The sequence below is a fragment of the Plectropomus leopardus genome, chromosome 11 (genome assembly GCF_026936395.1).
Source record: "Plectropomus leopardus strain MGB_pleo_1.0 chromosome 11, ASM2693639v1, whole genome shotgun sequence".
Lineage (NCBI taxonomy): Eukaryota > Metazoa > Chordata > Actinopteri > Perciformes > Serranidae > Plectropomus > Plectropomus leopardus.
This window is the reverse complement of record NC_142186.1, coordinates 24,591,227-24,604,042: the sequence shown is the minus strand read 5'-3', so window position 1 is coordinate 24,604,042 and position 12,816 is coordinate 24,591,227. Positions and strand designations below refer to the sequence as shown.

Genomic DNA, 12,816 nt, shown 5'->3' with positions numbered 1-12,816 from the left:
GAGCCCTCTGGCAAGATTCATTCAACCCTGCAGATAACAGGGGAGATGAGCAATGTACTGTGTGATTGAATATTTGTATGTCTCTCCCCAAGGTGGTGTCAGGGAATGAGAACACCTATGATGTTGTGCTGAAAGATCTCGGCCCTCCCATCGTGGCCCGCATGGTGCGCATCTACCCTCTGGCTGACCGGGTTATGAGTGTTTGCCTTCGAGTGGAGCTCTATGGTTGTGTGTGGAACGGTAAGTGTTTGTGTTCAAGGGTGTGAGGGACACGGGGAGACTACAGAGATACAAAATATCTCTGCTTTTGTTACTTAGGTATTCATTTGTTCTGTATATTCTGAGGCATGCCCTGCAGACCTTGATAATTCAGATCACATCTCAAATGTTGAAGGTGGCTCAGTCGGCTATCAGGCACCATTTGCTCCTGCATTTGATGGTAAAAGGGGGATTTTTTTTTGATTGTAATGATTTCGAGTGTGTGTTTTCGCCATACGTCCCATGGATTGATTCAAGGCATTGCATCAAATTAACAACCCCGCTGTGGTTTGCACGGATAAAAGAAGCCACACAGTGATGAATGGTATTGGTCTCCACGTCTCCTGAGGCACAACACTGACTAGCTGAGTATTTATGACTGGCTCACCTCCTGTCTGCCCAATCCACCTCCCTCACACAGCATCAGGCTGCCTGTAAATCAAAGCTGTCACAGAGAGCTAAAAGTCCCAGTTCCTGGTCTGCATCTTCAGGGAGACCATCTCTGTAAAATATGCTCTATTGTGGAGTCAGTGCAGCTCAGTTCATCAACAAGCTGGAGATTATACAGGATCTACAGAATGTCAAGTTTTACGCACAGTCAGCCTCTCGTCTCACCCTGTACAAGATATTATGCAGGTCTGACCCAAGTGGTTTGAAGCTTTAAAACTTTGATCATTGCTATGGTAATCAATGTCAAAACCACAGTTCAGATGCTTTATTTTCTATCCATCTATCCATGCAAAAAACTGTCCCTCTGTATCTGATTTAAGATTTAATGCTACACTGTGTGACCATTGTAAGTCACTAGTATCTTGTTAAACCTACAGACCAAACTGGCAAGTAATTGCATGTGCTGGTCTGGTCAGTTTGCATATGCAGCGAGTTGATGGTCGGAATTTATATCAAGTGAGTAAAGTTGACATGCGCAAGCAGTTGCTGATCCATAAATGCCCGGTGGAGGTGTGTGTTTAATAATGTATGGCTGTATTACTATATGGGCATTCTAAACTATGTAAATAGTCAAGACTATGGGAAAGTATATTCAGGAAAACTTATGGAAAGGTTTTTAAAATTCATTGCTGAAAATGTGTGGGAACAGACAAGGATGTTTAAACTCACTGATAGTTTTGTGACTCTCTTCCATCTAACGTCAGTCACCAGCAGTTCAGCACTACTGAAACTGGGACAGTTTGACCACATGTGACAGGCTTACAGATACACCACCAAGATGTCAAATAGTGTTTGGAATAGTTTCAAAATTTGTGAAAATGACCCCAAATTGTCAAGAGCCAGATATGCCAGAGGAATCTGATATATCACAAATCTACAACAATCCTGACAAATCACCTGAAAACTGTAAGTAGCAGCTCAGCCGTCTAATATAATAAACAGTTTTTATTCGATGACATTTTACATGAAACAGACGATCTTATTCATGATGTGGTCCAGAAGTGTCGAAAATTTTGGCAATTTTAGAGACAATTCTGTTTTAACCCTCTTGCTGGTTTTGAGATTTTGAGGTTATTTAAAATAAATACAGAATGCAACCACTTAAAGTTGTGATGCCAGAAGTCCTCCCTAGTCCCTCCCCAGTGCCTAAAAAATAATTTGACATGCCTCCTCCATTTTCCACCACTCTCTTCCCCTGCATAAATAAGGAACAGTCCTTAAATATTATTTTTCCTAGCTATTACGGCTAGTGACCTGCATGCCAATTGGCATGCAGGTTTAACTGATGTCCTCCTCTCTTATCACCCCCTTTTTAAGTTTGGGTTAATTGCAGATAATCCTCACAGAAGCTTCAGTGCCCAAAAAATGGAATTGGAGACAGCCCTAATATTATGGCATCCCAGTGTCTTTCCTGTGTTTATTGCTTTACCTTCAGTTTGGACCTGCACTCTCTCACTCACATCTAAGTGCATAACCACATCTACAGACAGGCATTTATATGCAAACAGAGAAAACTGCCCACATACTGCAAATCCTATGTGAAGCATTGTTTATTATGGGTAGCAGAGCAGCGGGCTGATGTCCGTGTTGCTGACGTCACCTCTGCTCTCAGGGAGCGGGCTGATTAGCTGTATATTGGAGTGGAGAGGCTTGAGTTTCACCGGCTAATGGTGGCTGGGATTGAGCGGGCCCGAGCAGCCGACCTCTTGGTTTGTTTTACTACTTCAAAAAACAGCTGTAGCCGTTTCCCCTGCGGCAGTGATTACTGTTTAATGTTCGCTGTTAAAAAAAAATGTAAAAATGCGGCTGCTCATGATGGAAATGAAAAGCCTCATATATTAAAAAAAAGTTTGATATGCAGCTTGTGCATGTCTGTTTCTTAAATAGAAAACAGAAAAAATGTTTTGTTTTAACAATCACTCGACTTGCGTTGAATATTTTTGCATATTTCTGTGTCACTCAGATGGGTTGAGGGCTTACACAGCTCCAGTGGGTCACGTCATGCACCTGTCTGGTATGCCTGTCTATCTTAACGACTCCACCTACGATGGGAGCACAGAGCAAGGGTAAGATATTCATCCCCCGGGCTTTTTTTCCCCTTTTTTTTTCATTTCTATGTATGAGTAAATAGCTCATCTCCATACATTCCTACAAACTGCTCCTATGTATTTCGTTTTCATGGAAATACGTGATGAAACAGGCACGGCCCTCGGGTGTAAATTGCAACACTGCTTTTTTGCAAATGTGATCACAATAAACATTCACAAGTTTTATGGCCAACTATATGGAGCGATCAGTGGAATACCAAAATTGTCTCATCAACTTTGTTGGTGCTGAAGTCTCAGCCAAATCTTTTCGTCAGACTTTATTCTGGTGTCCGCCTAATCGAAAGAGACTAACTCTTTCTTAGTTACATGGGGATTTGATGTGTTTCCTGGCCGTAATGTTTTGGCAGGGGGCAAAGGAGGGGTGAACTAGGAATTGGTTGGGGACCACACTGTGTGGGTAATGGGGCTGAAATGTTTTGCTAGTGGGTGAGCTAATACGTTTGATTTAATCCAGACGTATTCGTAGCAGATGTGTGTAGTTTGTGTGTGAGTAAACGTGTGCCAGCTTGTTTGCATTAACATCTATGTATATATTCTTATTTATGCATCGTTGCATGCCAGTACATGAATAAGTTTGTAAATAGAAAGTGACAAGCAGTCCACAACGTTATTTCTGCACAGAGCTACATGTTAACCCATACAGTGCTGTGTGTGTGTGTGTGTGTGTGTGTGTGTGTGTGTGTGTGTGTGTGTGTGTGTGTGTGTGTGTGTGTGTGTGTGTGTGTGTGTGTGTTTATGTGTATGCAGGATGCAGTTTGGAGGCTTGGGTCAGCTTTGTGACGGCGTCCTTGGTGGAGACGACTTCATACAAACTAAAGAGTTACGGGTGTGGCCCGGGTATGACTACCTAGGCTGGAGCCGGGAGGCCCTCGGGCAAGGCAGCGTGGATATTGAGTTCCACTTTGAGAAACCACGTGTCTTCCACAACATGCAGGTAGGCGGTGAAAGTTTCTGCGTGAGGGTGCATGTGTTGTTGTGTGTAAACGAATACTAGAAGGTTATGCAGGACGTTGTTATCCCACTGGAATCGCAGACAGCATTGAGCTGCTTGTAAATCAGAGATGTCATCAAGGCTAAAAGCCCCGGTTCCGGTCTGTGTCTTCGGGGATCTTTCTAAAATATGCTCTGATGTGGAGTACGAGGCGGCTGAGTTTGTCCACAAGCCAAAGATTATACAGAATCCTCAGGATGTCAAGTTCTGTGCACATCCAGACTCTCATTTCATCCTGTATCTGATCTGACGACCGTGTTTTTCTGGCGTTGAAAATGAATGTCACTGTTATCCAGGACATTGTTATCACATCAGAATCTCTACATCTTTGGGTAACTTTTTCAGCAGCTTGAAACTCCAGCAACACTTATAAAATATAGAACAACTTTAAATTGCTCTAAATCTTACAAGTGTTGCTGGAGTTTCAACATTTTTAGACTTTTTTTTCCTTCTCCATGCACCTGGAGGCAGGTGAAGCTGTGCCAGCAATCCCCATCCAACCTTTTTAAGCACAATGACTAAGGTCAGACTCACTCCACTCATTTAAAAATTAACTCAAAACCCACCTTTTCAAAAAAGCCTAAAATATCTGTCTTCCTCTGCCTCCCCAACTCTCAACTGCCAGATTTTGTATTTGCATTTGTATTTCTTCTTCCATTTCATGTATGCATTTTTCAGTATTTTGTATTTTTATGTTGCATTTTATGTAAAGCATCTTAGTACTTAGAAAAAGGCTATATAAATCCTATCAATATTATAATATTATTATTACTTCTTTTCCATCTCTCCCCATTTTTCCTGTCTGTATCTAAACCGTCAACTATGCAGTGAGCGACTTTGTGTTTCCTAGCATTGCAAAGGCAGTACCCGCCCTACCATGCCTTACTCTTATTGGCTTACCCTGACATTCTTACTTTAACCCATCCCACTCCTCCTGCCTAAACCTAACCAAACCAACAAGGTAATGAGTAACAGCCAATCAGAGGAAGAGTAGGGTAGGTCATGCCTTTGCTTTCCTAGGAAACGCTATGCATCCAGTAAAGGCAAAAGTGCCAAAAACGAACCTTAAAGGTATACAGTGCAGGAATTTTTAGTTTGTATTTGTAAATGCGACTAACAGACATTACAACTCCAGCCTATGCCTGCAGTGCATTCAGTAGGCGGCGTCTGCACACATTTTGACAGTTATTATAGCTAATTTATGTGCCAGATCTACCGCTTAATTTCAGCGGCAAGAGCGGCATTTATGTCACCATGACCACATGGCCCATACAAACACAGACAAGTCAAGGGAGATTGATTAGATAGAGAACTAATTAATGTCATTCAACCCAAAATATCCTGCTGTGAACATAAATGTCCATGTAGGCAATTATTTGTCCACTAGGAAAGCTACCATGGCTTTTGCCCTGTAGGCAGATGTTAGTGTTTATTTTGTCAGCTGACAATTACATGGTTGCTGCTGCTGGCTGAAAGATTACTCTCCATTTATATAGCTTTCCCTGCCCTCGCCGTTATATGTCAAGCGGTGCACTGTTGCACTGATATTGAATGGATCCAGTGAAAGCCTACCCCAGATTCACTCTCGTTTTGGATTGAGCTTTGTCCGCTTGCTATTTTAACCATGCTATATTCTCTTTTGTTTTGGTGCTGCGTCCCAGTTTTTAGTAGCTTCATCTTGGATGCATGTTGCATAAGGTCTAGCCACTAACTTTTTATGAAGCTCTGACCTCACCTGTGTGCTGGTATTTGCTGAAGGCTGCACACCTCTGCCAAAGGCAGCCCACAAACATCCAAAAAATAACAAAATAATAATTAAAAAAAAAGAAAATCCAGGCAGAGGGTAGAGTCATTGCAGATAAATTTACCACCACATACTTCAAGTGAGTCATTTGTGATGATTCAGAGGGATTACTTCTGTATGAGTCTATATATTGGTTTTTTTTAAAAAAATCCTGCACACCTTTAAGAAAAGCAAACTTTCTGGATGCAGCACTTGTTCCCTCTTCAGTGGCAATGATTAGATTTTAGAGAACCTTGATGCATAAATCTGCATATTGAAATAGTGAAAGTGATTTTATTTAACTATTTATAACTCCTCAATGTTTTAAAATGAGATCCCGTAAATGATTCCCATGTGTTGCGGGACGACAAGTGTGCAGACAAAGACCGGTTTGTTAATTAATACCTCAATTTGGTTAATTAATCACCTCATTAGCACAAGACAAGCATGTCATTGTGATTACGGCAGGACATTAGGCTGATTGTTTCTTTTTGCGACTGATGAAACTCCTTGGCAATTTTCTGCAGCTCCAACCAGTACAACCTCTGAAACAAACTCCCAGCAGCAGTTATGTGTCTGCCATCTCACCAGTAAAGCAGCATTTTGACCGGAATAGCTCTGCAGCCGTTTAATTAGTTTTAATGTGCCATTGTTTATCATGGGACAGCGCGTCTGTGCTCGGCTCACTGCGTGCCACAGAGTTGCATCACAGACTGTTTGTGCGTCTGTGTGGCTTTTGGGGTTAGTTTGTGGAGCAACAGAGGGGGAAAATAATATGAAGCAACCCGGTTTGAGTTATAACTGTGTTGTCTCTTTGGACGCCGGTTGGAATGTCGGTTAGGGAGGGATTCACCCTATACATGTGCATATTGAACAGCACGAGTCCCCAGTCAGTGTTAAAAAAAGTGACAAGTAATCTTTTAGAGGTTTGGTTTACATCCAACATTTCTGGATTTTGTCTCTCTGCTTTTTTTTCTCCACATATTTAATATTATTCTAGTGTTTCTCAGTTACCTTTATAAATCATCCCCAGCGGTATTCCTGGTGTTTTTCCTCAGCTTTTTTCTGTTTTTCTTGCCCTTTTCCCCTGTGGTTTTCCCTCACTAACCTCAGCTGACATACGTCGTTATGCTGGCCTGGCAGAGCGGATATGTCAGACACACAGGTCAAATAAATAAAAAGTGGGAACCTGAACCTAATTTTGCCTTGACTTGTCTCTGTGGTTTCTTAACCTGCACCTAATCACTCTCTCAGAGGGAGATCTGCGCTTTGACCTTTTGCCAGTCATAACCTGCACTTCCTACAAGGCCTTTAACATACTCAGATTTTCTTTTGTAAAGCTCCAGCTCTGGGGAATTTATGTAAAACATTTTCTTTGCAAGCTCAAATAGATCAGAGGGAGCTCGCGAATGTAGGTTAGATTTATGATGAAACAAGCAAAACATAATGAATGCAGTGTTATGCTCTCAAATTAAGCTTTGTGCAGGTCATTGGAGCTGTTTTCCCAAAAGGAGTAGTGAATTACTTTGGTTCTGTTGACTTATTAGACCCCCACCGCTACCACCAACATACAATACATCCCCCCCCCCCAATTCTGTCCCCCTCCAGATAGAATCAGTTACATGTCAGCTCAGCATCTGGTGCAGCTGTTCTTCCTGCGTCTCGTGTGTGTGTGTTAACATGTGGATTAGGTTAGAGTGGCTGGCCTTGCAGTAAGTGTGAGGTTAATAGCTAACCTGTCAGAGCAGCCTTTAGCTCTAAGCAGGGAAAAAAAAGTTACTTACTTTTCAATCTCTCAGAGCTATAGTTTTGACCTCTCGTTCGCTCACCCTAACATCCTCTGCATCCCTCTCTCGTATCCTCAAGCTCCTCTTCCTCCTTCCAGCCACAATGACTTCTCATATATTAGATCAGCTTTTATGGATTCCTCTTCTCTTTGGCCTTTCCTTGCTTGTGAAAACAGGAAAGATATATCATCTGCTCCCCTCCATCGGTCTTCTGTCATATGCCTTCTTTTCTTGCATCCGTTCTTTCCCTCCCTGTTTTCTAATTTTGTTAATTTGTAGTCCTGCTCAGCTCTTAAGTCGTGCCAAAGCAATTACTGTTGAACAGGATGAGAATGTGTCATTAATTTTGTGTTTTAACTGAATTTCTCCGTACCTCTCCACTGTATAATGGATGAACGGTTAAGGCCCCAATTTTTCTTGAGTTCTTTCAGATGTTTGCATGAGGGTTGAGTTAATTAAGGTGTGTATATAATTAAAGGATTATATCTTTTTACCTGTGTTTTTCCTGTTCCCTTCTCTCGTCTCCTCTCTCTAGGTGCACAGTAACAACCGCCACACTCAGGGCGTGAGAGTCTTCAGCAAGGTGGAGTGTCTTTTTAAGCCCGGTATCCTCCAGCCATGGTCCCCTGCTCTCACTCTGCCTGTGCCCCTCGAGGATCTAAAGGATCCCTCCTCCCGACCCATCTCCCTGCCGCTGGGCGGCCGGCCGGCTCAGATCCTCCGCTGCAAATTCTACTTTGCTGACCGCTGGCTGCTCATCAGCGAGATATCCTTCCTCTCTGGTAAGAGAACGAGTAGGGTTGCACAATATTGGATATTTTGCCGTTATCTGATATGCCGATGTTTAACAACTCATTTGGCTGATAACAGATACCAATGTAGACATATCTACTTTTTCCTCAGTTAATGTTAGTGATCATCAAGTGTCTTCTGGTGTGGAATTAACATCATATTATGCATACTCTTATCGTGATGGCCCACCAGCAGATGAAAACATGAAATTCAATGTTTTTCGTTATATATAATATTTATTTATTGTGCAATATAAGAAAAATACTTCAATTTAGGACTGATGTTTTGTACATCAAAAAAAAAGGTTTTTTGTATCAGCATGTTGGCTGATTCCAGTCTTTCATTACTGATACTGATGCCAACATTATCGTGCATCACTAAAAACTATATGGAAGTGATCAGTTTTTATGCCTCTGCAGTAGCGACAGCCGTGGTTGGTGGCGTTTTCAGGTTATCCGTCCATCTGTCCGTCCCATTCTTGTGAACGGATATCTCAAAAATGACTCAAGGGAATTCAGATCTGACACAAATGTCCTCTTGGACTCAAAGATAAAGCGAGTAGATGTTAATGGTCAAAGGTCACTGTGACCTCATGTCATTTTCATGGCTGTGATATCTCAAGAACTACTTAAGGGATTTTTTAAATTAAATTTGGCACAAACATCCACTTGGACTCAACATTGATTTGATTAGATTTTGTTGGTCAAGGTCACGTTGACCTGGGTTTCTTTTATTCTCATCAGTGCCATATCTGAAGAAGGCCTTGAGGGAATTCATACGCTAATCATGACTAAATTTCACACAAATGTCTTATAGCATAAATTGTGATGAAAAGTGATGGCATTTTTTGTCCAAAATTTCAAAGGTCAACTTCACTGTGACATCATAATGTTCTGCAAAAACATTTTTCTGGCTATTATTCAACACCTTAAGACAGAACGAGAGGCATTTGGTCGGATACTTAACTGGTGACACTAATCTTGAGTGTCCATCTGGAAACTGAGATCTTCTGTACTGCCGGGTTGAAGATGTGTGTTAAGCATCCACATTTTAGAATTTGTAACTTCTTCACAGCAATATCTATATCTGAAAATATGCCTACTGTGATGTCTACATATGAGTCTGGACAGATATGGATGGAAACTGCAACTTGACTGGTTGGCTGAGGCACACAACTGCGAGGCGGTAATTCTAGATTCGTATGTGTTTCTATGGCTCTGACAGGCAGTGTTTCTTCTATAGAGGCTCTGCATATATCCTAGCAACTATGCCTGGCACTGTCCAGCAGAGATTTGGCTGTGCTCAAACAATAGCTAAATATAGACAATATGAAAAGAGATACCTGAAAAAGCTTGTTGTACCGTGGGTGTAAGTCCAATCAGCATTCATAAAATGCACAAAGTAAAAGTCAGATGGAGTGACATTGATGAGAAATCTGATGACAGAATCATATTCAGAGTTAAGTTTCTGTCCTTGCTGTGTGTGTGTGTGTGTAATTTATTTTAAGGGTTCAGATTTTTCACAGTCAAGGCCCTTGTCCAGACTCTGGCAGGGTTTCAACAGAAAAATAATTCCTTTTGTGCTTGATAAAAAAAATCATAGGGGATGGCGCAACCCCAAACTGAGATGTCTGTCACTTATGCTTTATAGCTTCTCTTATTCATTTTACAGTTTAACAGAATCAGAAAGTGCTAAAATGCCTGTTTTTGTATCTGTTTTCTTATCTTCTCTATCTACCTTTTTACTGGCTGAAACGGACCCACGCAGCAAACAGAAATGGTGTTTCGATATCTTCTGCGAAGATAGGATTAATGTGTATCTGATTGGAAGTCAGATAGAGGACTCGTCTGCTTCTCCTCCATCTGAGGTTGCTGTGACTAATTAAACTGTCCTCTCTACTCAAAAGGACTGTCAGTTTTAGCGTGATAAGAATCAGTGAAGTGCTCAGTAATCACACCGGACTCAGGTAGGTAAAATGAACTGACCCTGAGGTGGCACGTCTGGTTGCTGGACTTGTGCCAGTACGGTAATAAATAACTGCAGTGTCGTACCAGTATCAACAGTAGCCTGCTTTAAGGTCATGACACGAGCTAGCGTTATGGCTGCAAGAGTTTACACCACCAAAACTACTAAATCTCACACACTAATACTCTTATATGGGACAGAGCGGACTTACATTTCGTCCTTTGGCACCAGGAACACATCTTTCTACCTCTGTGACAAACTGTCAGTTTGGCAACAATCCAGCAGGCTAACTCTCTAAAACAGCCGATGTTATTATTATTGGCAGAAATGGGATATAATATAATAAGTATGGGTTCTTTTTTGTATAATCACCAGAAAATAAGACTTGTGTTTTCGTTACCTTTAGAATGATCGGTTTATATCTACATAAGGAGCGGGTCCTCGTCCATTGAGTCCGCCATCTCATTGCCATGTTTTTACAGTAGCACAGAACAGACACCAACAAACAGACAAACCAAACACCAGCAACAGATTGGGCCATTCTCATTTTCGCTTCTACCACCGTACCTGAACAGCATCAGAAAATCAGAATCAGAAATACTTTATTGATCCCTGGGGGGAAATTGTGGTCTGTTACATTGTCTCTGATGCCAGAATAGAGAATTATAAAAAGCAGAATGAATTAAGTATATAAAAATATAAAATGGAAATAAAGTAATAGTAAGCAATTAGCACTAATATGTAAATATTTAAAAATAAAAGTATGTATAATCTACTGAGTATGTAAAATGTGTAAAAATATAAATGTAAAGAAATACATTAATAGACAATAAGAAATAGTATGTGGATATTTAAATTATAAATATGTAGAATGTGCTGAGTGTGTTAAGTGTGTAAAATATAAAAATGTGCCTTTTGCTACAATACAATATGTAAAACTAGCATGTAAGTTCAAAATATAAAAATATGAATATATGTGCAATGCTACAGTGAACAACAGAGATAAACATAACTAAGAATAACAATAATATATACAATATGTGTCACATGCACCAACCAAAACCAATGATTTTTAGCGTGAACCTGCTTTATTCAGTGTTTTTACCTGTTTAAACCACCTGGTGCATTTGTTTTGGTGACTAACAGACCTCTGCCGAAAAGTCAGGTCCTGGTAAAAACTACCTGAACGTCTGGATCTTACATTATCAGAGGAAAAAAGGCGAGGTTAGCATTGGTGGGTGCTGGGGTTGCGGCCCATCTGCAATGTGGCAAAAAGCAAAGGAGAATGACTGATTTGTAACATAAAAGTGCTTTTTTTCTGTGTATTTACTGGTTTAAATCACCTGTTCTGTTTGTTTTGGAGAAGAGGCGACTTCTGCAGATAATTCAGCTCCCAGTAAAAAACACCTGAACAGTGAACAGCGAAAGAATTCTAATCACGATAAATTTCAGCTGATTGCAATCTGCAATCTTCACCACTAAATGCCACTCAATCTTTCACACTGCTCCTTTAAAGCAGCAATGGTTAGTTGGCCAAGGTAACACTTTGTCAGTGCACAATCATTCAGAGTCAGTCCTCAGTTTGACTTTAAATTAGTCAAAAATAACATATTGAATACAATCTCGTGGGATGAATACTAAAACACAACCAGCTGTGACCACATCCACCGTTTCCCAACAGCCGAGGACAACCAGACGGTGTGTTGTGCCCTACGGAAACCCCCTAAACATATAAAACATGATTCATTTTTATTAAATTATCTTTCTCTTTTCCTCCTTATCCAGAGCCGTTTGAGGAGGATGTCACAGAGTCTGATTCATTTCCTCCGAATCTTCCAAAGATTCCCACCACCAGTTCCTCTCCTCCTCCTGTCAACCACACCTCCTCCTCTCCCACGACGAGCCGCAGCTCCTCCAACACCACCGCCGGCCCATCTGGTGAGTCCTGCTGTTCCTCCTCTTCCTCTTTTTCTTCCTTCTCTTCACCCTCAACATCTTTGTGTATTTACTATCTTTCTCTCCACCAACCATCCTCATCCCCTTTCGTCACCCACCTCGCTGCTTCATCCACATTACTGCTCTCTAATTCCCCTGATCTCTCCCTCATCACCTCTAGTCTCTGTGCTCGTCTTTTTCTCTGCAGTTGTGATGAGTGTGAGCATGTCGGCAGTGTGTCTAAGCCATGTGTCTAAAGCAGAGCCAAAGGCAGGCAGTGCCAAAGGAGGCCCATGTCTGACTCGCCTCCCTCTTTATCACGAGCCCTGAAATCCTTTGGCTTTGTGCCAAACATTTGCTGAACCAAAGTCAGTGCCGGATGCTAATCTTACACTTTTCATTGTGCATAAAGGGCAGGGGAAATATGGCTTAAAATTAAAGGTCAAATGTTTTAATTTATAATTCCAAGTTTTTTTTATCAGCTGTGTTTGGTTATAACCCTTTGAAACCTGGAGCGACATCATTTTCCTTGTGCTGCTCTCAGTTGCTTTTCGCAAGTATTACAACCTTTGAACGCTGGTGCAATTTATTAAAAAAGAAAGGGAAAAAGGCAATGAGCACTTTGGTAATAAATGTCTCAAAAAAATGTAAAAAAAAAAAAAAAAAGAAGAAGAATTTTTTTTAAAAAAGCTAGGGAAAAATGTTCATGAAAAATTTAAAAAAAGCTGGAGAAAAACTATATTTATA

The 12,816-nt window shown here is 41.0% G+C and overlaps 1 protein-coding gene across 5 annotated transcripts in view; it reads left to right on the top strand.

Moving 5' to 3' along the window:
* ddr1 (discoidin domain receptor tyrosine kinase 1) overlaps positions 1-12,816 on the top strand; it is a 55,836-nt gene that overhangs the window by 26,394 nt on the left and 16,626 nt on the right. For all 5 annotated transcript variants that reach the window (XM_042489309.2, XM_088084367.1, XM_088084368.1 and 2 more), the window contains exons 6-10: positions 93-240; positions 2,672-2,774; positions 3,564-3,750; positions 7,913-8,159; positions 11,920-12,072. In XM_042489309.2, coding sequence (XP_042345243.2) covers positions 93-240; positions 2,672-2,774; positions 3,564-3,750; positions 7,913-8,159; positions 11,920-12,072 — 838 coding nt within the window. The remainder of the gene's footprint in view (positions 1-92; positions 241-2,671; positions 2,775-3,563; positions 3,751-7,912; positions 8,160-11,919; positions 12,073-12,816) is intronic.